Here is a 25,533-nt window from a genome sequence, read left to right on the forward strand (position 1 = left end):
CAGGGCCGGGCCGCGGGTGCCCTCGCTGCGTGGGGGGAGCATTCCTGGGTGCCGGTGTCGCCAAGGCCACCCGCGACCACTGTGCCTCTCCTCGGACATCCCTCGGTAAAACCAGCAGCAACGTCAAGGGGCAGCAAACCCACCCTTGCGCCCTTTTCCAGCCCTTTCAACTGGAAATCTCCAGCTGGGGCACCCAAACTGGGGAACTCCGGCTCTTGTGAGGGGGGAAGTCGGTCCTGGAGCCTCACCACTGCGCTCCGGGACCAGCCGGTGGTTCGGGGGTGTCCCTCTCGGTGTGTTTAGACCAGGCAGCGGCCCTTTCCAAGGGTTCCCGGCTCCGCGGGGACGCCGGGCGAGAGCTGCGGAGCCGGCACCTTCCTCGAGTCCCCCTTACGCGTCTCCATCACCGCCCCCGCAGGGTCGACAGTCTTGCTGCTACTACCTGCTCTCATCCTCTCTGCTTCCCTCGACGTCCCTCCGAGCTCTGCTCACCCCGGCGTTGGCCGCTCCCCCGGGGCCAGCCGAGGGGCAGCGCCCGGCGCCCCCACCGCAGCCGGGCTGGCAATGGGCCCCTCGGCGGCAGCTGCGGGCTGGAGACGGCACCGGCACCTTCTCCCCCCGCCAGCCGCAGCTGCCCTTCAGGGCAGAGCGAGGGTCCCTCCCTCACCTCTCAGTTCGGCATCTTCAGGTCTCCAGTTGCTGGGAAAGCCTAAACGCAGGAAGAGCCTCTTTCTCCCCATTAAACACGCTCTGGGGGTGGGGGATGGAGGCTCTTCTAGGAGGGATAAAGATTGTGAAGCCCAGGGATCCAGCAGTCGGTTCCTCGGGTTAAGTAGAACATTTTGTCCCACACAGCCCTCATTCCCAGCAATTAGGGTACCACCCTGCACTTTGCCCTGACTGGAGGGGTGGATTTGCCATCTCACTCCTTGTAGTAGAAACATCCCCCTCGACCTCCTGCAGCCAGGCTTGGCGTTTCCCTGGCATAGACCCCCTCAACCGATAGTTTTGCTCCTGTTAAAGTCACAGCCATTGGAGAAGTGAAAAGTTTCCTTCATACCTTCATGGGGGCACTGGCGAGATGCAGTGACAGCTTGGAGGAAATGGAGCCCTCTTGTCCCCACCCAAGGGGACACGGAGATGTGAGCACAGCCGCGGGCAGGCCTTTCCCATGGCTCAGCAGCTGTGGCCTGCTAGTCCATCCACGGGGCTCTGCAGGGAAACAGCAGCTTTCCTCCCAGGAGGGAGCCCCACCCTGCCTTGCATATCTTGTTGTGGATATGTGTACACGGAAGAGTTCAGCCCTCCAAATAACTGTTCCACCTAATCCCCCCCATCTCCATCCCAGTCGTTGGGATGTCCTAGTGTCTTCCAATCCTTATTACATTCTTTGATCCATGTTTGTCCAGACAAACCTGCAAATTCAGATGCTATTTGGAGAGGAAGAGATAAGCTTTACCCTCTGGACCCCAGTGACTTTCCTTGTTGCGAAAGGCACCTGCTGTGGCTGCCTGTTGCTCAGAGCTCTGTATCCCAAGTGTCTGTTAGAGTTCTCCAGGGAAGAAACCTCAGCAGAAAAGCTCTCAGAGACCTTCACTTCATTCCCTATCAGGAGGGTTTCCTTCCTTCCTTCCTTCCTTCCTTCCTTCCTTCCTTCCTTCCTTCCTTCCTTCCTTCCTTCCTTCCTTCCTTCCTTCCTTCCTTCCTTCCTTCCTTCCTTCCTTCCTTCCTTCCTTCCTTCCTTCCTTCCTTCCTTCCTTCCTTCCTTCCTTCCTTCCTTCCTTCCTTCCTTCCTTCCTTCCTTCCTTCCTTCCTTCCTTCCTTCCTTCCTTCCTTCCTTCCTTCCTTCCTTCCTTCCTTCCTTCCTTCCTTCCTTCCTTCCCCAGTGGATTCTGAATGACAAGGATGAAAGGAGGAACTGGGCTAATTCTCCATCCTTTACCTGACAAAATATCCATAACCCTTCCAAGGCCTTCCCACTATCGGGACATGTTGTGATGTTTCACTGCCTGGAGCTGTGCCTGGCTCTGGGAGGAGCTGTCTGGGATCTAGTGGCAGTCCTCGCTGTGATTTACATGCCCAGCAGTTAAGCCACTGTGGGCCAGCTCAACAAGTGCATGAGAAACCTGGCTGGTGCTGCAGGGAAAACCCATGCCAGGTATTTGCGAGCAGTCTGAGTACACAAGTGTGCTGGAGCTTAAAAGAAGGCTTGGAAGAAAAAATAAGGTTGAGGTGGGAGTGTGGTTTATGGACTCAGGCAATCATTCATGATGGTAATTTCTTACTGTGAATGCCTCTGTTCTTATAGGTGAGAGAGGATGCTGCAGACGCAGTAACAGCACAGAGCTGCAGAATCTTTCAGTCATTTGAAATGCAGCAGTTCCTGGAAACTGAAGCTGCTCACACCACTTGGCTTGGGCATCTCTCCTGTCCTTGCATCTAACATTCATAAAGACATAGGAAAGAAAAGGGCTTGTAAGGGCATGGAGTTCCATCATGCCCATCACAGACAACTGCCTTGTTGGTACTTAGTTTATATGAAGTCACTGTATGTGGATTCAACCATGCATACTGCATACACAATGCACCCTACAAAACACCTTCTCACACGGGGTGACGAACCAGAAAAGGGGCCAAACACAGAAAACGTTTCAGGAAAAGCAGAGAAGGGACTAAATAAATTGCCAGTATAAGAGGGAATTGTTAAGGCATCATTCCCAGAAGAGCTTGGGTAACTGCCTGAAGAATGGAGAAAACAAACCCAACTGCCTTTCCCCTCCTCCCAAAAAGCCCGTGAGCCCTTGCCAAAGGGAAAATTTCTTCCTGACACCAGCTCTGGTCAGTTCACTGGTACCATGACATTATGTGAAATGCATTGGTCGTGGTTGTTCTTTATCCATACTGTTAAGCACTGATTCTTAAAGTTATCCAAGGGAATATAGTCAAGGGAAAGAGCTTGATCGAGAGCAAGCTAACCTCCACCTGCTCTATTAGGCAAACTGGTATTTTTTTACCAAGCATCAACAGGTTGAGAAATAAAATGCATATCAGTGCAGGCTTTAGAGAACTGTATTTAGATTTACAAACAACATTGTAACAGGATCAACAGGCTATAATTAGAATTTAATAATCCAAGTGGAGGAGTAATATGCCCGCTGCTTGAAAAATTGGAGCCTTTCTTTTGCAGTTCTGAACATTCAGCTCTGCAGATTGGACTCCAACTTGCTTGACACAATTACTGTCCTAGTGAGGCAAACATGTTACAAATAAGAACAATAAGATCAACAATAGTCTAAGTCTAATACCATAAACAAAGGGAATAATTGGAACACCTCCTGCCCCAGCACAATCTGCACAACTGGGACAACCAATTAGCATGGTTATAGGAAAAATATGCAAGAAAATGTTATATGTTACAGACTTTTGGAAATACTTTAAGGCTGGCAAATATGCTAAAGGCAGTGCTGTCAGATGAATGATGTCTATTAGATTCAGTCTTTGTGGTTATTTCCAAAGTCCACCTGAGCCAGGGGTGACACTCGGCAAAGTTGATGAAGGGGGGGAAAAAGACCAGTGTAAGCCAGGTTCCTCTCACATTATGTTTGAAGTATTTAGTATGAGGTGTGTAACTAAACAAAAGATTAATCTGAGGGATTCAACACACTTGCTGAAATGCATACAGCCCCTAGGATATGTTGGTATCACAAAGCAGACCCCTGGCAAAGCTCCTGCCACAGTCTGACCATGGAATGTTGCAGCTCAGGCCATTTTCCAGTCCCCAATATTAAAATAAGACCCTGCTTCTCATTTTGCTTGCTAAGAACATGTCGAAAGAGATTACCCACCTGGCTTGAGGCAGAACCTCTTCAGAACCATTGGCCAAGCTGGAAGAAGGCAGTCCTGCTTCCCAACAGAGATGTTGTGGTGCTGTCTCCTGGCATTTGGTGTTTCCCAAGTGCATCTGGGATCTCTTTTAAATGAGTGAAATAGTGGCTCAAAGGAGAGCAGCTCTGATCCCTGAGCAACAGGAGGGCCTACAGAAAGGACAGAACTTAGAAAAAGTTTTCCTTCTCCCTACTTTCTGCCACAATAATAGATATATTTTCCCATTTTGCTTAGAACAGGTGGAGAATCTGATTTTAAAACTTCTGCCAAAATCCAAAGAATAGTTCTGGGGCTATTACACCTGTCTGAAAATAAATGGTGCACTATTTAATTTTCCACAGGTCAGGAATAATCTGGAACAGGATCTGGCCTGGCCAGAAGGTGATTGACAGAGATACCCCAAGTCAAAAATTCAGCTGAGAGGATGTGATCAACAAATCTTCAATGAAACTCTTGACAGAAAGTATATATTCCACAGCCTATTTTAAAATTGTAACTTGATTTCTTTACATGCACTGGCACATATTTGGCTTTGTGAAGTGCTTAGAGATTTACATGGAAGTAATGATGTTAGGAAGAGACTCCAAGGTGAAAGTCTATGCGTATCCTATTACCAGGTGTCTGAGTGACTAACCCAGACGTCATATGGAGATGAATGTTATTTATCAGCAGGGCTCCGAGCCCTTCAAGTGTGTCAGAAATGCCTGCACTGTCCCTGGGTGCTGGTATGTGCCCTCAGCCTGATGAGCTGGCTAAAAGGTGTGTAAAAATCAACTGAAGTGAAGAAAGCCAAATGTGGGTGTTTCTGAAGAAATTCAGTTGTGATGCTTATTTCATCAAGTACCCATTACATCCTATAATTTTGCAACAGGCCTGGGAGCTGGTATTTTAATTGAGGGTGTGAGAGTTTGTGGGGAACAGCTGAGTCTGTTTAGCTCCTGCGTCCTGTAGGCAGCCTGGATTGCACCAGTTCTCACGTGTCTTTTAGGAGACAGCTGTGGTCTCACTCAGGCACCTTGCAGTGGAGATCCCTTAGAGGTCTTCATCTTTGCATGTGCAGAGCTGAAATTCTCATCCTCAAAGATGCCCAATGTTTTGCTGTCGGGGTACCTGGGTGAGACACGCCACAGCAGTTTGTTACAGCAGCTGCCTGCTCCTTTCCTCACCAAAACAGAAGAAGAAGTGGAGAAGCTCTCCAGCACCGGCACCCAATATAGGTCCTGCCCAGCTCTGAGTGACAGGGAGGGAGCTCAAGGTAATATCCTGTGTGACAGAGGGGAGAACTGGTGGGAAGGTTGGGAAAGCACATGCTCCTAAGTTGGGTGAGGGGAGGTAGAGCTTGTCTAGGCCATCATGATGTCTCTGTCCTGCTTTCATCTCCTACCAGCCTAGAAATCAGACAAGAGTGAATGAAATACAGGTGGGATTCAGGGGAAGGAATAATGTTATCTCAGGTTCTTGCTTTTTATGGTTAAAATGACACTCCTCAAACTAGCTAGATGGGGGCAGGCTGGCTATGGGAAGAGCCAGTATATGCCATAGTTACACTTGCAAAATGTAGTTTCTCTGGAGATTTAATTTCTTGCTCTCTCTCCCTTGCCTGCAAAAGCAAGAGCTGCACTTTCAGTGTTGTGCTACAAACAAGAGCTCTCAGAAAGGAGCCAAAGCACCCAGGAAAGCAATGGTAAGCATACCTATGGCACAGTGCTTCATGACCACAATATACCTGTGGGCTGGTGTCTGCATTGTCCTCTTGCTACCATTCACAGCAGCTGAAGATTGAGTCCCTCAGAACATGTATCTGGTCAACTGACCCAGCATTGTCAGGCCTTTAAATATTAATCCATGAGGTAGCATGTAAGTGGAGGTAACACATGATTGTGTGTATGTTTGTTTGTATTTGTTACCAGGAGTTCACCAGCAAATTTGTAGGAGGCCACTGTAGTGGCCCTGCTGCATTTACTGACTTGTTTTCCAAAGAAGGACGTTTACAGACAGTCACAATCCATGAACGTATATTTGAATGCAAAGACATGCTACAGAGGCTGAGTGAATCGGGTGTCAACTGCCAAAACTTCCCTGAAGAAACATCGGCTTGCCGCACCCCAGCCTGGCTTCCTAACTGTCCCTAAGCTCGCTGTTTAGAGGAGATGATCATTTGGGGCTCTCCAAACTCTCGGGAGGAGGGGAGATGCTCAGCATCCTCCTGGGCTGCGGCCAAGGGGGGGGCTCCAGGCTGCTCTGCGCCGGGGGGCGGCTGTTCCCCGCATGCGACCGGGCTCCGGCCCGCGGGCTTTGAGCCCCCTCTTGCGGCAAATTGCCGGTATTCAGGACCGGCTTTTCTCGCCGGTATTTAGGACCGACCGGCTTTCCCCGCGGCTCCGTGCGCGGCGGCAGCAGCCTCCGCCCTGCCCGGGGCCGGAGCAGATACCTCATTCCTTTTCCCAGGGGCTGCTGCCGTGGCTTACGCTCTGTTTCCTTTGCAAACTCTAAAAATCTCTTCTGAAAGCCTATTTCGAAGGTGGATAAAAATGCAGGCTAGCCAACCCCGGCCCGGAGGCAGGTTTTCCCAGCAGAAGCCTCCTCTCGATGAACTGTTTCTTTCAAGGGCTTGGAAACGCTTGAAATTATTTCTTTGTCACAGAGGTACCATCTTTGGCTCAGGAAGTCCATGAACTGCAGATTGCTTGAGGCTAAAAGACTATTCTGGGAAAATATCACTCCATGTTTGCCCTGTTCTTGTACCCTTTCCTAAGCAACTGCTGATGGAAACAGAGGAGGGGGGGAGATGCTGGGCTCTGTGGATCTTGCTCCTGCCCCAGTGTAACTGTCCTCATGCCACTTTGAGCAGGGCCGATGGCACTAGAAAGACATGCTTTTTAGGAACCACTCTGCAATGGGGTTCTGCAAACAGAGGCATTTGTTGCCAAGGTGCATCTCTTTACAATCCAATGCTCTGGTTATGGCGCAGTTCACCCCCTTCTGGGATTCAGTGCAACTGTTTGCAGAAATCTGCTGTAATCTGAGCAAAATGAGAGTACATATGTAGAGATGAGAGCATCTTAAACTGGTTTTCTTCATTAGGAAGCCACAGGCTTCCCCTCAAAGCAGACAGTTGTGCACCACAGTCTCAGTGGCTCTGCTGCTTACATGTCCTGACCTTATAACTCCTAGCAAGACCCCCTAATGCTTGCTGTTCAGAAGAATCAGTTTTCTGTTGCTTGTGATAAGGAAGTTCAATCAGGTTTTGCTGCACAGAAACTTTCTTCAGCACAGCAGACCATACAGATGATGTTTTCATTCTCAGCAAGGTCAGGACTTGCTTATATGAATATCCTGGGTATGTGTTGTAGCACACATGCTCAGCTAAATCTATGCATGCCCTGGAGTTGCTCTGTGAAGGAGTTTGGCTGGGAATGGTTTGCTTTTGTGTGAATAATTCAGATGTCCTGCTCCTGACCGACTTATTTTCTGAGAACCACTTGGTGGTGACCACAACCTCAGTGTGGTCCCCCTGGACCTTCCTTCAGGAGTGTCTTATAGTGACAGGAGGAGTTGCATGGTCCAAGGAAAAGAAGGTGGCCAGGGCTATCCCCAGGGAGAAGCAGACTGTGGTTTTTTTTTTTTTTAGTAGTGTGCTTACAGCTTAAAGGTTTGGACTGAATTTCTCCATATCATATATGTGCTGCATTACATCATATATCTGCTTTTGATAAATAGACCTAAAGGTAAAATAAATGTTGCAGAGACGTTCAATAAGTGAACTATACTTATTTTTGTACTGATTGAGGCTGTGATCCTGACAAAGATATAGGATGACTACATGTAAATTAAATACTTTAACTCCATGCAAATTCATAAGGGGATGTATCCAGATTGCAGCCTTGATGCAGCTGTTTTACTTTTGAGTACTCAACTTAGTTGACTTAAACACGTAGTTGAAATAGAGTAAAATTCTGCTCTGTGCTGGGATTTCCCTCTGTGATATTGTATGTTGAATGTATTGCACATTTCTCCTACAAGACAGCAGAGAGCAGCAAGTTCTGGGACAGGGAAAGTAAGAGAGGAGCCAAGAGGGAGACAAGGGTATGGTTTGAGTGAGGAGTCTACAGCTAGAATGTCTGCAAAGACTTATTAAAGAAAAAAAAAGAAAGCCAATTCTGCTTTCATATCCATTAAAATGGATTACATGAGTTTAAATGAGAGCAGAGTCTGACGAAATTCTGCTACACATCAGCTATATAAAAGCATTAAGTTGAATGCTTAATTGGTATAAATGGCATATTTCTGCTATTAGGGTTGGACTGCAAACAACCTCAGTCTCAAATTAATGAACAAATATTGTGATCATTTCAGAAGGGTGAAAAAGGGCCAAAACTACAAAGGGCACTTCCCAAGGTAATTTACTTGTACTTACGTAAACATCTGACCACAAGGAAAGAATGAGGTTCTCTACACTGCTGGAACAAAATTTCAGGAAGGAGGAGGACCTCTCTGTCCTGTGCATTTGGGAACAAACCTCAGTTATGCACAAAGCTCCTGGTTTTAAGCTGCCTCATCCAGCCTGCAACACTGTGCAGGTTATAGCAAATCCCTCATTCAGTTTGGAAATATTTTTAAAAACACTGACTGATAGCAAACCCTGGCAGCTCTCTAGTTCCTACCAACTGGTAGAGGAATTGGTAAATGCAAAGAAATCAGTTACTCACCTGAGAGCAATATTCAGAGAACCATATCAGGAGGTAACACATTGGAAATTACTCATCCCTTCTGGATGAAAGAGGGATCCTGTTGTCCCCTGTCCTCTGGATAGGGCACACTGGTCTGTCACTGGCACTCAGAATACTGCAAGCCTCTGTGTCCAGAGATTCTTCTCTGCCTTCAAGGTTTGTTAGCAAAGGAAGCATTAGTCAGGGGTTTTTAAGAGATACCAGCTACATCTGGGTGGGTCATGGAAGTACAAATTTATGGGTAAAATAAGGGAAAATTGTGGTTTGGATTAAATCACTTTTTACATGAAACAAACATGCAAAAAAAAAAAAAAAAGGACAATGAAGTGTCTGGAGGTCCTGGGGACATGGCCACCAATGCTGCCCAGTGTTCAGTGCTGCTTGATGCTACCCAGTGGTGGTCCTGGTGCATGGAGCCACATCTGCCCCAGCTGTGAGGTGAGGGCTCAGGCCATGCAGAGCTCAGGATGGGGGTGCTGAGCACCCTTCCATGCTTTTGGGCTCTGAATGTGGGTTGTGATGTTCCCTCCTTATGTTTCCCATTCCCATGCAGGCATCCCAGCTCCAAGCGTCCCACCACAAATGCTTGCAGCTGCAGGAGGAGTGCTCAGAAAAAAATACAGATCCCTCTTGTTTGGCCCCAGGTTTCAGGGGTCCTGTAGAGTCCCCCTGACCTTGTCAACCTAGCTTCTTGCTGAGTTTTAAAGAACAACTACTATACCCCTGCAGGCTTTGCAGCAACTGTGCTGTGGAAGATTTAATCTAATAGTTGATTAATTTCTTCGAGGTGGCTGTTTTCTTATAGTTATACCTGAACAAGAAACAAAACATACCATGCTGCTAGAACACATAGAATGACAGAAGAATTTAGGTTGGAATTGCTCTCTGGAGGTCTCTAGTCCTAACTGCAGAGCTAGATCAGGCTTCTCCTGGCCCTATCCAGCTGAATATTATAAGTCTCCAAAGACCAAGATTTTACAGCTTCTCTGGGCCCCTCTTCTGGTCTGTAACCACTGACCTTGTGATTCCCCCCCACCCCCCTGCTTCTGTCTCATTGTTATTTTCCTTGTCATTTCTTCTTATCCTTTTTCTGTGCACCTGTGAGAAAAGTTTGACTCAATCTTCTTTGTAATCCTCTTCAAATAGTTAAAGGCAGCAATTAGTTCACCCATAAAACTTGTTTTTTTCTGCACTAACCCTCCTGGTTTCTTCAGGGAATCTTTATTTGTCATATGCTGCAGATGCCTGAACATCTTAACAGAACTCCACTGGGTTCTCTCCAGGTTCCTGGTAAGATGTTACATCTGTCTCAATTTAATGAGTTGTAACAAAAACTGCAAATGTAATTAAATTTATTTATTTACATAGTGTTCTTAAAGACTAGCCCATAGTTCAACTGGTACATGCACCATGGATAACTGCTAACCTGAGGAGCTAGACTCTTCAACAGGTAAAGCACACGAAGATTAGCTAGAAAATCTGAATAAGAAATGTATCTGACCATAAAATACAGCATTTACTGCAGCTGTTTATAGAAAAAATGATGGATGAGGCAGAATATTGCCAAATATGGTCCAAGAAGATCGGTACAGAGGGTTCTCTCTCTCAAGAGCACAAGCAGAGATGCTAGCTCCGAGGCAGAGTGAATGGCCTTTTTCTTAAGAAATGTTTGCTTAGATGGCCAAAAATACTGTAAATGTGAGCACTTTTAACTAAACACTCTAGTAAAAAGCAAGGATCATGCCTCTCCACCTTTTTCTGTGTGTGACATTGAGCAAGGAGCTGGGCTTTGGGAGAGAAGCAGCTGTGGGTCCCTGCAACTCCACATGAGGAGCAGCGGGATCAGGGGCCACAGTTCCTGTGGGTGCCCTGCTGAGGGACATCTAATCCAAGTCTGTGGATCTGTAGCTTTTGCAGGACAGTTATTTCAGAAGTGGCCTTTAGCGGTGGTGTGGTAAATGCCAGCAAGATTTACTGAAAGCATAATTACACACTACCCTGTCCAAGGGTAATTGGCTTGTTGAGCTCTTCAGCAGCGGTTTTGCTGGCAGAGAGTATGAGGTTTGGTTTGAGCAAATCTTGCCAATACAGCTTTAGCAGCAATATTTTATCAAGGGGACCCAAGTCTGGCAGAGTTTACTGAAGCAGTTATGCTGCATTTCTAAGCTCTGCATGCAACCGGGACCCATGACATGTCAAAAAGAGATTATGGGCTTTGTGCCCTTGCTGTGCACTTGTGCCTCTCAGCTATTTAAGATGTGTTTCATCAGCCAGAGAAGCTGATCTGCAGGTGTAATGGGATAGAGTTTTGGGGCAAGCATTTCAGCCATCTGCTAGGGATGGACTTTGAGCACATTATTCAGCGTTATGGAATCATAGAATAGTTTAGGTTGGAAGGGACCTTTAAAGCTCATGTAGTCCAACACCCCTGCCATCTTCACCCGTATCAGGTTGTTCAGAGCCCCATCCAGCCTGGCCTTGAATGTCTTCAGGAATGGGGCATCTACCACCTCTCCGCACAACCTGGTATGACCAGATATTTATTCACTCAGAGCCTTCTGGACACCAGCAGCTTTCAGGAAAGGAAGAGGCTCTGTGGGAGGAAGGATCCCTTTGACCTCTCCTTAAGTATAGTGTGATCCAGGGAGAACATACCCAGTTCTGCATACAACCAAAATTCCATGTATGTGTGTATGCCTCCACAGGGAGGGATCTTCTATAATCTGGAAGAAAGTCCTGGCACACAGACCAAGAAATCCTGGCAGGTGTGATGTGATACCCAACAGGTAAAGAGAGCCAATGCCATTGTACCATTGAGTAGAGATAAGTGGCTGGGAAATAACCTCTTGAAAACTGCATAAGAAGGCAGCATGAGAATGGCTACAGCTACAGTTCTTCCCAGTCCAAGTTTGCAGTAGCTCTACCCTAAAGCCCCATCTCGTAGAATATGATACAACCAGCTGGCTTTGGCTGCCTGGCAGGATTCAAGCAATAACCCTCCCTGAATTTATATTCATCCTGCAATTGAGCTACTCCACCATGTATCTCAAATTCCTAAGTGACTGTGGAGAAAGTCGATGTCATTTAGATGGCTTTTTGCATGTAGCTGGAGTGTCAGGCAGCAGTAGCAACTGTCACTGGTGATGGGCAGCCAGGGTGCCAGGCAGTCTTGGGAAGAGCCCCCAGTGTCTGGGTATAATGCAGTGGTCATGAATCTGCTGGGTTCATTACACATGGGGCCTTTTTCCTAGATGACTTACTCAGAAGTGCCACAAGATTTTTCTTTTTTATTGAGAATAGTGAAAGAAAATACTTCTTTCTATGTTCAATTTTTATAAAAAATTCCTCAGAAAAGTTGGGCAATTTTGCATGCGTTCCTTTCTAAGCCAAAACATTTTTCAAAAGATATTTTGATAATGCAGTCTTATCGACCCAGGCAGGGTTGCATCACCAAGGAATTGTGGCTTAAACTAATTAAACATGTGAAACTACACTTGACGGGTCTAGAGTTTGAAAGAATGTTCCCCACTAAGGTGGAAAAATGTTGTTTACTGAATCACTAAAAAGCACTTACGAGCTGGTCCCGTGACTGCTAAAAACATTTAAAGGGCCAGCATTACAAAGGGTAAGCTAATTAATGGTGTATTAGCCGAAATGGGTGGGACAGGGTTTCAAAGGTTCATGTATGGCTGCTCAGAGCTAAAGAAAATCAGTAGAACTGAAAGAAAATTGAAGACAAGTGTCAATTTGATGATGTCCCAAGGCACACCCATCTGTGAAAGCAGATTCCACTCCTTGAATCCGCAATGACTAATGAGCAGTAGGATAATGGAGTTAAAACTATTGTAAAAGTACTTCACATAAAAAAGGGGAAGAGAAAGTTCTTAGCGTGTCATTAGGAAAACTGGGATGAAAATAAGCAATTGAAAATTTAGACTGAAGTTCAAGAAAGTCTGAGCCACTGACATTAATCCATGTCCAATCTGATTGCCAGTGATGGGAAGCAGAAAGAGGTGCCTGATTGTCAGAAGCCTACAGATTCCTGCCTGTGATTTACAAAGTGCAATGGATGGCTGGGGATAGAAAATACTGTAAGCATTGTACTTCGGGGATTAACAGTCCTTAATAACCTCGGAGCTGTTTCAAATACAGGTTTGACCTGAATGTTATCAGTAATATTTGGCCACTACTACAGCCTGTAAGGGATGACTGCTTCCCTGTGTTCTGTTTAACTGAACTTGTATATGACATTGGAAATGAGCTCAAGAGATTTTTTTTTTCATTAGCATTTCGCATGCTGAGAATTGAGAGGGTCTATGCCACTCACAGACACAGTCTCGGATACATGCCGGTGGATATTTACAGCTAAAAGCTTGTTCCTGTGTTTGAGGTTTTAGATGTCCCTCTTTTAAAATGCTTATATACATATGGTGCCACATTAATAACAATAAAGAATAAACACATTTTTTTAAAGAGCAAAGTATACTTGTCATGTTGAATCTAAGTGTTTTTGCCAGTTCAAATAGTGTAAAATTGCTCTGTTGACATGAATCATGATGCTTAGCTTTTATGCAGCATATAATCTCACATGCTCTAATGTTAATTAAATTCCAAAGAAGCAGTTTTCCGATCTCTCCACAGGGAGCTTGTTTGCCTTAAAATGAAACTACTGGGCTGAGATAGTCTCCACTATACCAGCATTACGTTCACTACATTAACTCAGTAAAGGCTTTGGCATAAGACATGTAGCTGAACCTCAGTAATCCCCTTTGCTTATCGGGAAACCCAGGACTCCTGCACCGTGTCTCATTTGCAATGGGCTCTTACACTGGTGACTCATTGCGATATTAACCTTTCCGTTTGTTATAACACCCTGAAGCATTATCACAGCATTCAGAGGAGTCACGCAAATAAATGAGCAACATACACATTACTGTGAGGTGACGATGGCCGGGCTTTGTTTGCAAAGCTCATTAAGAATTGTTGCACTGCATCTGTCAGGGTTTGATTTTAGTTCTCCGTGGCCCTTTAGAAAGGGGCTGGGGGAGTGTTGTCTGTCCACAAGCAGCTTCCCCTCCTAGTCCCAAATGTGTTCTCACTTAGCACATGGTTCAGGTAGCAGAATGAGCAGAAAGAAGAAGAGCTATTCCACAGAGCTCTGCTGTGTTGGAAACTGGAGTTTTGTAGTAATCAAACCCTCCACGCATGCTTGTGTCCCTGGCTCCTGGGGGCAATTGCACATGAAGTTCAAGAAACTTCGTAGTGGGGGAGAGAAGATGTTGAGGTTACAAGTTCCCTAAGAAGGAAGGGGTAATATTTTCCCCATTTGAGACGTGTTCCTGAGGGGCTAAGGGAGCAGCTCTGCTCCTTCTAGGCTATTGCTGGTTGCTCAGGTTTGGGGAAAGGGTGAAAGAAGAGGGGCAGGTGAAGTCTTTCTACCCCGGCAATGATTTGGGGGTGGTAGAAGAGGGGATGAAGTGGCTGGTTAGCTTGAGGCTTGTCCTGCTGCTTAGTCACAAGGCAAAAAAGTCACCAGGCATCAAAGGTGTTTTCTGACTGTGTGACTTCATCGGTGCTAAAAAAGAGGAGGAACAGAGATTAATACCCAAGCCTTGGCTGCTCCTGAGGCATATGAAGAGTGTTTGCCTCTTGTAAATGAAATGATGGGACCACTTGCTTGGCTTTGGTGTGAACAAAGAATGAAATAGGAAATGCTCCTATTCAGAGTGAGAGTCCTGGACATCTTTGAATCCACTTAGCATTATGTGCAGTGTCAGGATGCTAGTCCTGAGTGCTCTCAAATATTCCCAGAGGTTACAAGCTCAAGCACTTGACTCAAGCAAGAGTTGAGACTTTTAAAGATGGATACAAAGCCAGCTAAACCTTCCCTTGGGGTATCCAATAGGCCCTACACATACAATTATTGCATTTTTCTCTCCATCCCAGCAGTGTGAGGTGTAAGGGGACAGCAGGAAGAACAGGAGGTATCAGGGAAACTCATACTCCAGGTGAATATGGTTGGGGTTGAGAGGAGAAAAATAATTGCACGGTGCCTGGAAAGCACGTGTCACTCATCTGACAGGATATATAATGCTCTGTACAAATGTCCTGTGTCTGTGTTGGGACTGGGCTCAGCGCTGCCTCTGGGCCCTGCTGTGGGCTGGAATCCCACCAGGGGAGGTCTCTATGTCTGGGGATCAAATCTAACGTTTTCACAGCCTTGAGATTGCTTTCTTAATCCAGCTACTGCTGCTACTTGTTTTTTGTTGGCTTAGGGTGGTGGCGTTTTGTTTGTTTGTTTGTTTGTGTTTCTCTTAGGGTCAATATTACCTTCATACAGAAACACCCATTTTCTTTGGGAGCTTAGGTATGTTAGTGCATTCTGGAAATAATTTGCAGGGTACATGTGCTAGAGCAACAGATCAAATTCTCTGTGATCCTTGTTAACATCCAATCTTGAACTGAACATTTTTAATTCTCATTGTCATAAAGTGCTGCCAGGCTGAGGTATTAGTCCTGTATCAAAGAGTCAGAATCAATGCTGGATGCAAATAAAAGCAAATAGTTTAGTCCTTTGCTTTTTTTTTTTTTCTTTTCTAGGGCACTTGCCATCCTTCAAGTCACTTTGGTTTTGTTGAAAAAAGGAGAAGGCATTGCTCTATCAAATATTAGTACAGTACACTGAATCCAATGGTGTTTCACAGAAGAGAGGTAAACACAGCAGGTCTTTAATGACATAGTAGATGACTTGATGCAGGAAGAGTTTTATCGATTATTGAAAAACATCTCACTGCCCAAATGATAACCTTCTTGGTTCAACCTTTGTAATCCAGGAACATCAGATAAAGTAGTAATTCTAACATAGGTATTTGCACTGGAATAACTAAACCTTGCAGCTGTGGTCTCAAACTTCCCTTTCAAGCAGCACCTTCACAGCACTGACATTTGCCCTAATCAAAGAAATGGAAGTTAGGAAAAGTGGAGGTTTGCTATCCATTAACATGAATAGGAAATGTGTATTGCAAAAATCTCTCTCAATACAAGTATCAGTAACTCAATTTGGAATAACTTGTGGTTAGTGGGATTTGCTTTTAAGCAACTGAGTTCAGATATGTAATACAGCAATAGTGGGAAATGGTTTAGATTAAGCAAATAATGTAAAAGTCATTTCTGGATACATTTTTATTAAATTTTCTCATTGTCACAAGCTCAGAGCCTGATGTTGCAAATGGCTGAGAAGCTCCTGGGAATTGTTAAATACTTTGCAGTCCTACCATGTATAAGAGGAGGCTGAGAAGATTTTAAAGCACTTTGGAGGAAAGAGGTTTATTTCAGAGATGTAGATGAAAAAATCCGCAGGATAAATTGTGTCAGAATTACTGTACTGGTAAGTGAAAACCTTTTTCAGAAGAACATAAATGTGAATATACTGTCTCAGATATAGGGCCCATTTCGGCCATGTCTTCCACTTTTCTAACTGCCAACTATTTTCAGTCCAGGGGGTTACTGAACCCCATGTAGTTTGTAGTCAGTCTTAACGATTGTTCTTCTAAACGTTTCTCCATCCTTTTATTTAACATATGTATACTCGACATCTTTTGGCAGAGAATTTTCCAGTTACATGGGTAACCATCCTGTTTTCTTTGTTTTGAAGCAAGTTTCTGCTTGCTTCTTTTGGTGGTGCCCCATTCTGGTCCCAGAAAAGATCACACACAATGATCCCTCACCTTCTCTCTCCAGACCACCCATCACTTCGTATGTGAAATTAGGATTGTTTATCGCTTTTCACATGTATCCACCTTGCTTTTATCTGCCTTTTTATTGCGAGACACCCCCAGGTCCTCCTACAAGTCCAATCTGCTCTCAGTCTTATAGCTCTCAACAACTTCACGCCATCAGCAAACATTGCCATCTCTCTGTTTACCCTCTTTCCAGGTCATTTATGAACTTGTGTAATAGCTGAGCTCCAGCACAGACCCACACATCACTCCACCAGCGACCTCCCTCCACCTTCTACTCCTGCCCTCTGTTCCTCTCTATTAACCATTTATTTCTTCCTGTGAAGAGTTTCTCTCTTATGCCATGGCTGTTTAATTCCCTTAAAAACCTTTGGAGAGGAACTTTGTCAAGACTCCTTTACAAATCCAAGTAAATTCTACCAATTTATATAACATTGGTACCCAAAGCTCTCCAAGAGAAGCCAGCATTGTGCTTCCAGCATGGAGCACCCCACTGCCTACAGCCACTTGGCTCTTCCAGCTGCTCCTTTGATGTCTCTGTGTCCCTGGTTCCTCTGGTAAGGACATCAAACTTGAGTACATTACCTCTAAGTACAATCTCTCAGGAAGCTCTGTTGCTTTTGATTAATTATGAACATCAGCAGTTTTCAACCCCATGTTTTAGGTCAACGTGAAATAAAAAAAGAGATTGGTTACAATAAGAGGATTTATACATCTGTTCTCAAAAAAACACTACTGAGTCAATGAGGCAGATAACCAGAAAAGTAGCAAACACGTGGGCTTATTTTTGTCTTAGCCCTGAAAGCCTCTTTTCTACAGTGGAGGCTCCTGTATTGGTAAGCGTATGATATCTTGTGATCCAATTTGCTGAGAGTTTGACCCAGAAGAAATCATAGTAACCATGTAGAATTTAATTGCAGTATGGACATTTTGCTCACATACAGCTCAGTAGGTCTTGGATGCACAAAGCTGTTTCAATTTTTAATGGAAGACTCATAGAGATGAAATATTTAACACCTTTTTCTGTAAAGTCCAACTCCCCTTACTACTGCTACTAATGTTGTAAAGGGCAGTGATACTGCCCATTGCTCTGAGTGTTTCAGAGTGACAGATGAAAATAAAGGTTTTATTTTTAAAGTTGTATCTAGTTTGCAAAGATGGCTAACCTTGAAGTGGATCCTGCAGTTCTTACTTACTATGGTTAGTGAGATTTTCAATTATTAGGAAGATTTTAATGAAGTGAGAACTGGTCAAAACCTTATTGACCCTTATTGACTCTTTTTTTTTTTTTTTTTGAAAAAGCCTTTAAAATTCAAAAGAGATCCCCTACAAAGATTACATGAGAGAGTGAGAGACTCTTTAAAGCCATCTGAAAGAGAAATTAATTGTTCTATACTCTGCCCAGAGGCTACAACAATTAGTGCCAACTTCATCTTTTGAATAATTTTAAATTTCCCTGTTCATTTCTGGGAGATGTCTTTAAAGGAATCCATCCCTTATAGGGTGTGTTTTCCCTCCTGGGAGCTGGAGATGTTTCTAATGTATCAATGAGAAGCTGTAGTTCAGAACAAGAAACTTTAAACTCGAGTTGGCTCCAATGGAAACACACAGCAGCTGGTGATCTGTGCGAGCTGCAGCACCGGCTGATCAATAGTAATTCAGGGATAGAGCGGCGTATTGTCAACTGAAAAATGTTTCAAGGCTTGATTAGTTGTGCTCCTTCTCCATTGGGACCGTAGTGCAATCTTCACTTAGAAAGACATGTGATCTGAAAGCCTGAGGCAGAACAATCCTTGTTTTCGCAGGAGAAGCTTTTCTAGGATGCAAAAGCTTTTACATCCTCATTCTTGTTTCTAAAAGCTGTGTCTTCTCCACAAATAAAAAAAAATATATATATATATAATCTTAGGATGGCATCAACATCACAGTCCCTGAGAGGTAAAAGGGCATGTAAGAAAATATTTTGGGCAGTTTTTCCTCATGTCTGCTTCATTCTGTCTCTTGTGATCTATGCTTTTCTTGGGGCTCTCATGTTTTCCCACATTGAAGGTAACCGGAAGGTCAATTTAAGTGAAGAATATAGAACATTTCTGCAGAATCTATGGCACATCTCCAGAAATTTATCAGGTACGTACTGGAATTTCAAAATTACTTCACTGTACAGGGAGTTACTCATTCTCTTGCTTTTTGAATTAGTTTTCTTTGCTTTTTTCCCTGCCTATCTGATATCTTCTGTTGTTTGCTTGTCTTCCTTAGCTGTGATTTTCTGGCTGCAAGTTTTCCTGGTCCTTGTGTTCCTGCCTGAACAGACTTTTCCTGAGGTGCCGATGTTCTTTTTGCCAAATTTACCCAGGGTCCTCAAAAAGCAGCTGAGATGATTCCCAGGGTATTTCCCTTTGATTGCTGAGGAATGAATCCTCTCCCTCAGAAAGTCTCCTCCAGTTCCTCCTTCCCAGCTCTGAGCCTCCCTCTCAACCCTCTGGCACTGGGATGCTCAGATGGAGGCAGGTGCTGTGCTGCACCCCAGACCTGGTGGTGCTGGTGGAGGGCGCTGAGGGGATGAAAAGGGGTAGAAATCTTCCCAGCTCTGTGTCAGGGCTTGTACATGGGCTTGGACTTTCTTTCAGAAAGCTCTGCTGACACAATAATTTGTTTGGGACAAGCACCTCTGTAGATAATATCCTTTCAAGGAGAGCTCAGCCACAGGGAGGATTCACAGTGGGGCACTGGGCAGTGCCATCAAATAATTTATATTGGTCCTGTACTGATGACCCCACATTTCTAGTGTCTTTGGGTCAAAAGAAGACTAATCTGCAGAATCCAAAATGAAGCAGGACATCCACGCTGGGAGCTGAATATTCAATCTTACTGTGCTGCTTCTTTATGCTTACTTTTGTGTCATATTTTTACTTTGTTGGAACATAGCTTGTGTATTCTTTGTTTCTTTATTCATCAAAGGCACTGGATCCACTTGATTTTTTCAGGGCGGGGGAAGAAAGGGGAGGGTTAAGTGAATTTTTTGTCTTCTAAAAGAGGACGAGCAAATCCTTAGCAGGAGTAACCTCCACTGGAATAACAGGCTGGCCACCCCCTGAGTGGTGGTCTGCAAACAGTTACTGTGTCTCCTGTTGTTACTGTAACAGATAACATGACAGAAAACGAGGAGATATTTAAGGAAAAAATCCATGCACTGCTCAGCACAGCTGAACGAGACTGGTTTGTCAATCCAAAAGATATATGGACTTTCTTTGGCTCTCTCTTTTTCTGCTGCACAGTATTCACAACAGTGGGTAAGTTCAGAGGTAAAGTAACCCCCTGCAGAATCAATTGCTATTGCTACTTTCTCTAATGCATTTCTTCCAGGGAATTAAAACAAACAAACAAAACCCCAAATCCCCTTGAATTTTTCTCCTGAGTATTGACCACTAGTCTGTGAGGGGTTCTACAAACACAGATTGTGGAGATGTAGCTGAGTCACAGAGGCAAGTCAGAATTTAGTAACTAGTGATGGTACATGCTAATTAGCTGTATTGTTATATGCATACTATAACATGTACTCATATATGTGTACAAAACTATTATATTAAAGTAAAAAGAAAGTTCCATTTTCCAGTAAAACCTTATCCTTCCTCTATTGTGTGTTGTGTTGGGTAAAGTTTTCTTTGCTGGAAGAGGTAATTCAGTATGTATATATTGTTTTTTAATTGATTCTGTTACATATTTCTAACACAGCTTTGTAAACCTATGGCTCTATAATTAACCATACTGCTGTTGTTCACACTTCTCTGGGTTAACAGCACACAGTGATGTTTAAGTCACACCTCTGAAATCTTTTGTTCTGACTTAGTATTTCAAAGGAGGACCTAGATCAAATAGAAACATCTGTTCTGGTTTTGGCTCCCTCTACTTTGCTAAATACAACTCCTCATGCACATTTCCAAAGCTACTTTTATTCCTCTACTAATCTTTCTCAAATGCTGGCAAGTACAGACACTGACTATCTGAATTTGTCAGAATCAAAGCTGGATGAGAATTAGTCCCACAGCATTGTATCATATTGCAAAGACATTTCTCCACTGCATTAGGATATACTCAGGATCCCAGCATGGGTATGCATCTTAATGCAAAAGAAAAACTGAACCTTGAAAAAGAGCTTATCCTATACAAGGGATAGTGTGAGAGTTAATGTGTTCACTTGGAGCTCATAGGAGACGCTTCTGTACTAAGACACAGCAGAGGCTTGAACGTCAGGGTCTGAGGTCTTAGGTGACCATCTTCAGACTTGGCTTCCTGCAGCCCCTAAGTTTGAGGACCGTCATCTAGGTCATCACAGACACACACTAGAGATGCAGACCTGAACCCTCACCCCAGTGAGTATTTCCTCGCACAAACACAACAGCTGTTAATGTTTGAAAGAGGATGTTTTATCAAAAAGCTTTGACTTCAGTAAACTGATAAAATGCCCTGTTATTGAAAACTTCTTTCCTGGGTATACTTACCTATCTCCATTGACGTGAGACTTTGTATATATCCCCGTACACACTGATCCAACATATTTATTTCTAAACTTCCTTTATTTTTGGTCTTCATAGCGCTGAGCATTAGCACAGCTTCCTCAGGGGCTGAGCTGAGTTTTGGGAGCAGTAAGAAGCCTGGAATATTTGTTGCTATTAGTGGCTATTTCCATTGTGATGGGTTTGTTATTTCCAGTATTTAGAACTCTTTAATCACTTAAGGTTAGAGCTAACTTAGCTACCTGTAATTATCTAGGAGAAACAAGGCATCTAGTCTGAAGATGGGTGGTCTGAACTGCCATCTCGTCACTGCCCACGGGGGTTGCCTAATGGCTCTCAGCTAGGCTAGATTTCTGGATAGCTGAATTGAAAATCAAGATAAGTTTTAGCCCTTGAAACTGCACTAGGTATTTTTAATGCATGGAAATTGGGAAAAAAAGAAAATCACTCTGTACGATAGCTACAACCATTAATCTTCCCCAGTTGCTTCAACAGTAAGGATTAGCATTCCCAGTTAGCCAGTGGGTAATAGAGTGACGGAGAATAGTTTGTTGGTGCCTCACAGCAAAGGAGGGACCAGTGCTGGATTCAGACCAAAGGCTATGGCAGCTGTTAGTGAAAATGACCATGAATGGCCAAAGAAAATGAAAGAAGTCATACCTCAGCATATGAGCTAATAATCTTACAGGCTATGTTCCTGGCCTGGAAGGTCATCTAGAACAGAACAATTTTTTTTGGAGAGATGAAATGCTTCATGTCTTTTTGGAGGATGAGAAGAAATATAGTTTTTAAAATTTAATACGATTAATACAACACTGATGTTTTCTCCCACTGTAATGGAAAAGCACTAACTTACAATTTAAATTTCACATTCAATATGTTAGAGGAAGGAAATACAAATACCCAAATTGAATTTAGCAAAAGGGCGTATCTTCTGCTACCATTTTATGTATCATGAAAGCTACACATCTGGTAATCTTTCCCTATTTGTTGTAATATGATATTTGTAAGCTTTAGTACTCTAGAATAAACATGCATTTCGTCATGTGATAAACATATACTTCCTTACCTGACCCTTCATTTTTCTCAGTACATTTAAGAGACTGAAAACTACAAAGACAGTACAAACATGATGTCAATATAACATATGCCATTAGAGCTAGATCTAATGAACCGGGGACCGTTTAAAATTCTGTTATTAGCTTCCCACTTGTCACAAGTAGTTCTGGAAAAGAAATAAAGTTTGAAGTATGGGTCTCATTGTGCTGATCTGAGCCATAGTGCTGTACCCCTTTCAAAATTAAGGCCATCATGCAGATCTGAATCTTTCCAGAGCTCAGGGAGTTTCACCCTCAGAAATCATGCAGTGGTACTGCGAGATCCTGGGGGCTGGCCAGGAGATGATCCCCCAGCTCCTCACACACACAGTCCATTAGCATCAGCAGCTGTTGTCTCTCTGAGCTCAGCCCTCAGCTTGACCTCCCTGCAGAGGGACCCATGGGCCCAAGACCTCTCTCGCTGTCTTGCCTTTTCGCTCCTTCTTAATCCAGATTCCCAGGTCAGGAAATCCTCCTGGAAACAGTCTCCAGCAGGACAGAGGCTGCACATAGGTCCTGGGCTGGCCCAAACCTCCAGTTTCTCCTCCCTAAATGGCCTCTTGTTGTCAGGCAGTTAAGTCAAACGGCTGAGAAGGTGCTGATATGGTAGGAGGAGTTAACTCAACAGAACTGGCAAACTCCAAATGTCCAAGTGCTTGAAAAGGTAGGATGCTTGCATTAGTAACCAGCATTTGAGACTCAGAAATTTCAATAGCTTCAAAGCGAAGACAAAAAGAACAGTATGCTCTGGACAAAAAAATGTCTTTTAAAATTGACAGCGATAAAAAGCTCAGACGACATGAATACCTAATAAATCACAATGTTTTATCTTCCTTTCCCTTCTCTTCCTCTTTTTGTTTTTGTTCAAGGTTATGGTAATACATATCCCGTGACACGGACTGGAAAATATCTCTGTATGTTGTACGCTTTATTTGGCATCCCTCTGATGTTCTTGGTCCTGACAGACATGGGAGACATCCTTGCAACCGTCTTGTCCAAGTCTTATAACGAATTCAGAAAACTACAGTCAAAAATTCTAGCCTCTAAATTCTGTTCTGGATCCACATGTAACAAAGGGGATGAATTAAAATCCAGAGCACAGTCTAAAATAGTCATCAATGAGCCCTTGACTATTATGGAAGTGCTGAAAAGCCAGCCAGGTATTAAAAGGAAGCCAATCAAATATCGCAATGCTGAAATCTTTGAAATGTTAATTGCCAGAGACAATGAGCATACAAAACCAGCAAGAAATAGAAGCATTGAGAGGTGGAGCTCATGTCCAGAATTAGCCAGGGGAAAAACAATGTCCAGAGTAATTGAGAATTTTGACAAAATAGGGAAAGAGTTGGAAAAGTTAGATGTTCCCATTATATTAATGGTGCTAGTTATCTTTGTGTACATCTCCTGTGCAGCTGCTATTCTTCCAAACTGGGAAACCAGGTTGGATTTTCAGGAAGCCTTTTATTTCTGCTTTATCACCTTGACAACTATTGGATTTGGAGATACACAACTGGAACATCCCAAGTTTTTCTTGTTTTTTTCCCTCTATATTATTATAGGCATGGAAATTGTCTTCATTGCTTTTAAGCTGGGCCAAGACCGCTTAATTGGTTTGTATAAAAAGTTGATTTCATTTTGTGGAGAGAAAAAGATGCCATCAAAGAAGGTATATCCAAAATAAGAGCAGTCATTTCTCCTTCTCTTGCAAGCATTGGCCACTGCAATGAGATGAAACTGTTCCTGTGATTTCCTCTCCCTGCCCTGATCTGGCAGGTGTATTTTATTCTGAATTCCTGTATCTGCTGTAAAATGGTTGAACACCTCAGGAGACATCTGGTGTAGGCATCTCCAGGGAGTACTTTCCAACAGGGTCCCATCTCCTAAATAATAAAAGATGGCGCATGATGAACAAGCAGAGGACTCCCCCTGCCAGTGCTCCATAGGCATCTTCTGCAAAGCTCTGACTTCCAGCAGCCTTTCTGTCCTCTCTCCCACAGCAAGCTGATATCGGATCTTTTTTCAGCACTTGTCCAAGCAAAGCCCAGATCACTGTCTCGTCCTGCCACCTGGCCAGCAGCCAGGGACAGCTTGGTTGTGGTACTGACCTGGGGCAGCATGCTACTGTAATGGGATTCGACATCAGAGAGAGCTGGGTAGAAGAAGTATGAACCCAGCTGCTCTTCCAGCATGGCTACGTGTATTGCAAATGTTACACTTTTGTGCAAGCCAGAGGCATTTTAAAATTAGAGAACGGACACTGATTTTTCACCTTCTTCTCTGTCACCTGTCCAGAAAACAGGCAGAAAATTTTTCCTCTGTATAGGACTGAAACCGCTCCTTTTCCACCATCATTTACATATTTACTCATCATTTACTCATCCCAAAGTTGATACATGTCGCATGATGTCTAGCTATAAAAGTGAGAAGGCCACCTGGAGAAGGCACATGGCAAACCTGAAGAGAAGTACAGCCACGGAACGAAGCTCCATCTCTTTGCTGCTGAAGAAGCAGGATGCTCTGGGGACGCTGGTCCCAGAAATGCTCACTCCTAGTCTAGGTTTTACTCTGCACAGGCTGCTTGACTTCTGGCAGTTCCTTGACTCACTCATGGAAAGAAAAGCCTAACTGTTTCACTGGGATGTGGTGAGGATCCTCTGGTTATATACTTGTGGAGCACATTAATATGTGACTGATGTTATATTATTCACAATCCTAATCTAGCTATCAATGATAGTTTATTTTTTCTGTCAAAAAATACACACTTTATAAAAGAAACCACTAACCTGAATTAACTGCCTCTTAACTTGTCAATTATATGCATGTCCACTGAATGTATGAACGAAGGACATCTGTAGATATTAAAGCATGCTTGATTATGACACAATGTACATTATTCTCCATAGCAAATTTGCCAATTGAAGCTGAGATATTCAGAATATTTATTTCCTGCCTCTGTTATTCTCCATGTGCATGGTAATGTGTATTCAGTCCTTATTAATAATTAGTTGTGATTAAGCACTGATTATATGCAAAACATACAATGAATGATGGTATATAAAAAGTGTTTTATGAAAATAACAATAAATAATACAGCAGCTGGAAGGAACTCCAGTTAACTTTTTCATGTTTGCCATGATTTTGGCTCCATATACAAAGTTCCTCCGTTCAGACTACTCTCATGTTACTTTATTTTATGTCTTTGGATTAAAATCAGTGTAGGAATTTGGACCTATGCCAAAGTTTTCAGAAATCAATTAAAAGACTCAGATGATTTAATGGGCTTTGGATCAGAGAACTGCACTTCCTGCTTCTCCGGGTTTTATCTTGTGATATGCCTAACATTGCCAGCACTAGTAAGAACTGCTCTTTATTTCATTTGACTTGTTTCTCTCGTATCAGTGAGATCTCGTTTATGAAGAGGGATTAATCTTGAATTCATCTCCTATAGATTTCTCATTGATGTGGTATCTTGATACCTCCACATTTTCTTTATGGACTTAGGAAATTTTGTCTGGACTTGCAATAAGGATTCTGCACCACATCATTCTAGTTATGACCAAGGGATGGC

General features: G+C 43.7%; 1 protein-coding gene across 1 annotated transcript; it reads left to right on the top strand.

Annotated features, from left to right (window-relative positions):
• Positions 1 to 4,968: 4,968 nt before the first annotated feature.
• KCNK18 (potassium two pore domain channel subfamily K member 18) lies at positions 4,969 to 23,646 on the top strand (the record flags this gene model as incomplete). The annotated part of the gene is made up of 3 exons (XM_082054206.1): positions 4,969 to 5,140; positions 19,498 to 19,644; positions 22,835 to 23,646. The coding sequence occupies 3 exons, from the start codon at positions 4,969 to 4,971 to the stop codon at positions 23,644 to 23,646; spliced, it is 1,131 nt and encodes a 376-aa protein (XP_081910332.1).
• Between the last annotated feature and the right edge of the window lie 1,887 nt (positions 23,647 to 25,533).

Source organism: Streptopelia decaocto, assembly GCF_964273445.1.
Source record: "Streptopelia decaocto genome assembly, chromosome: 5".
Classification (NCBI taxonomy): domain Eukaryota; kingdom Metazoa; phylum Chordata; class Aves; order Columbiformes; family Columbidae; genus Streptopelia; species Streptopelia decaocto.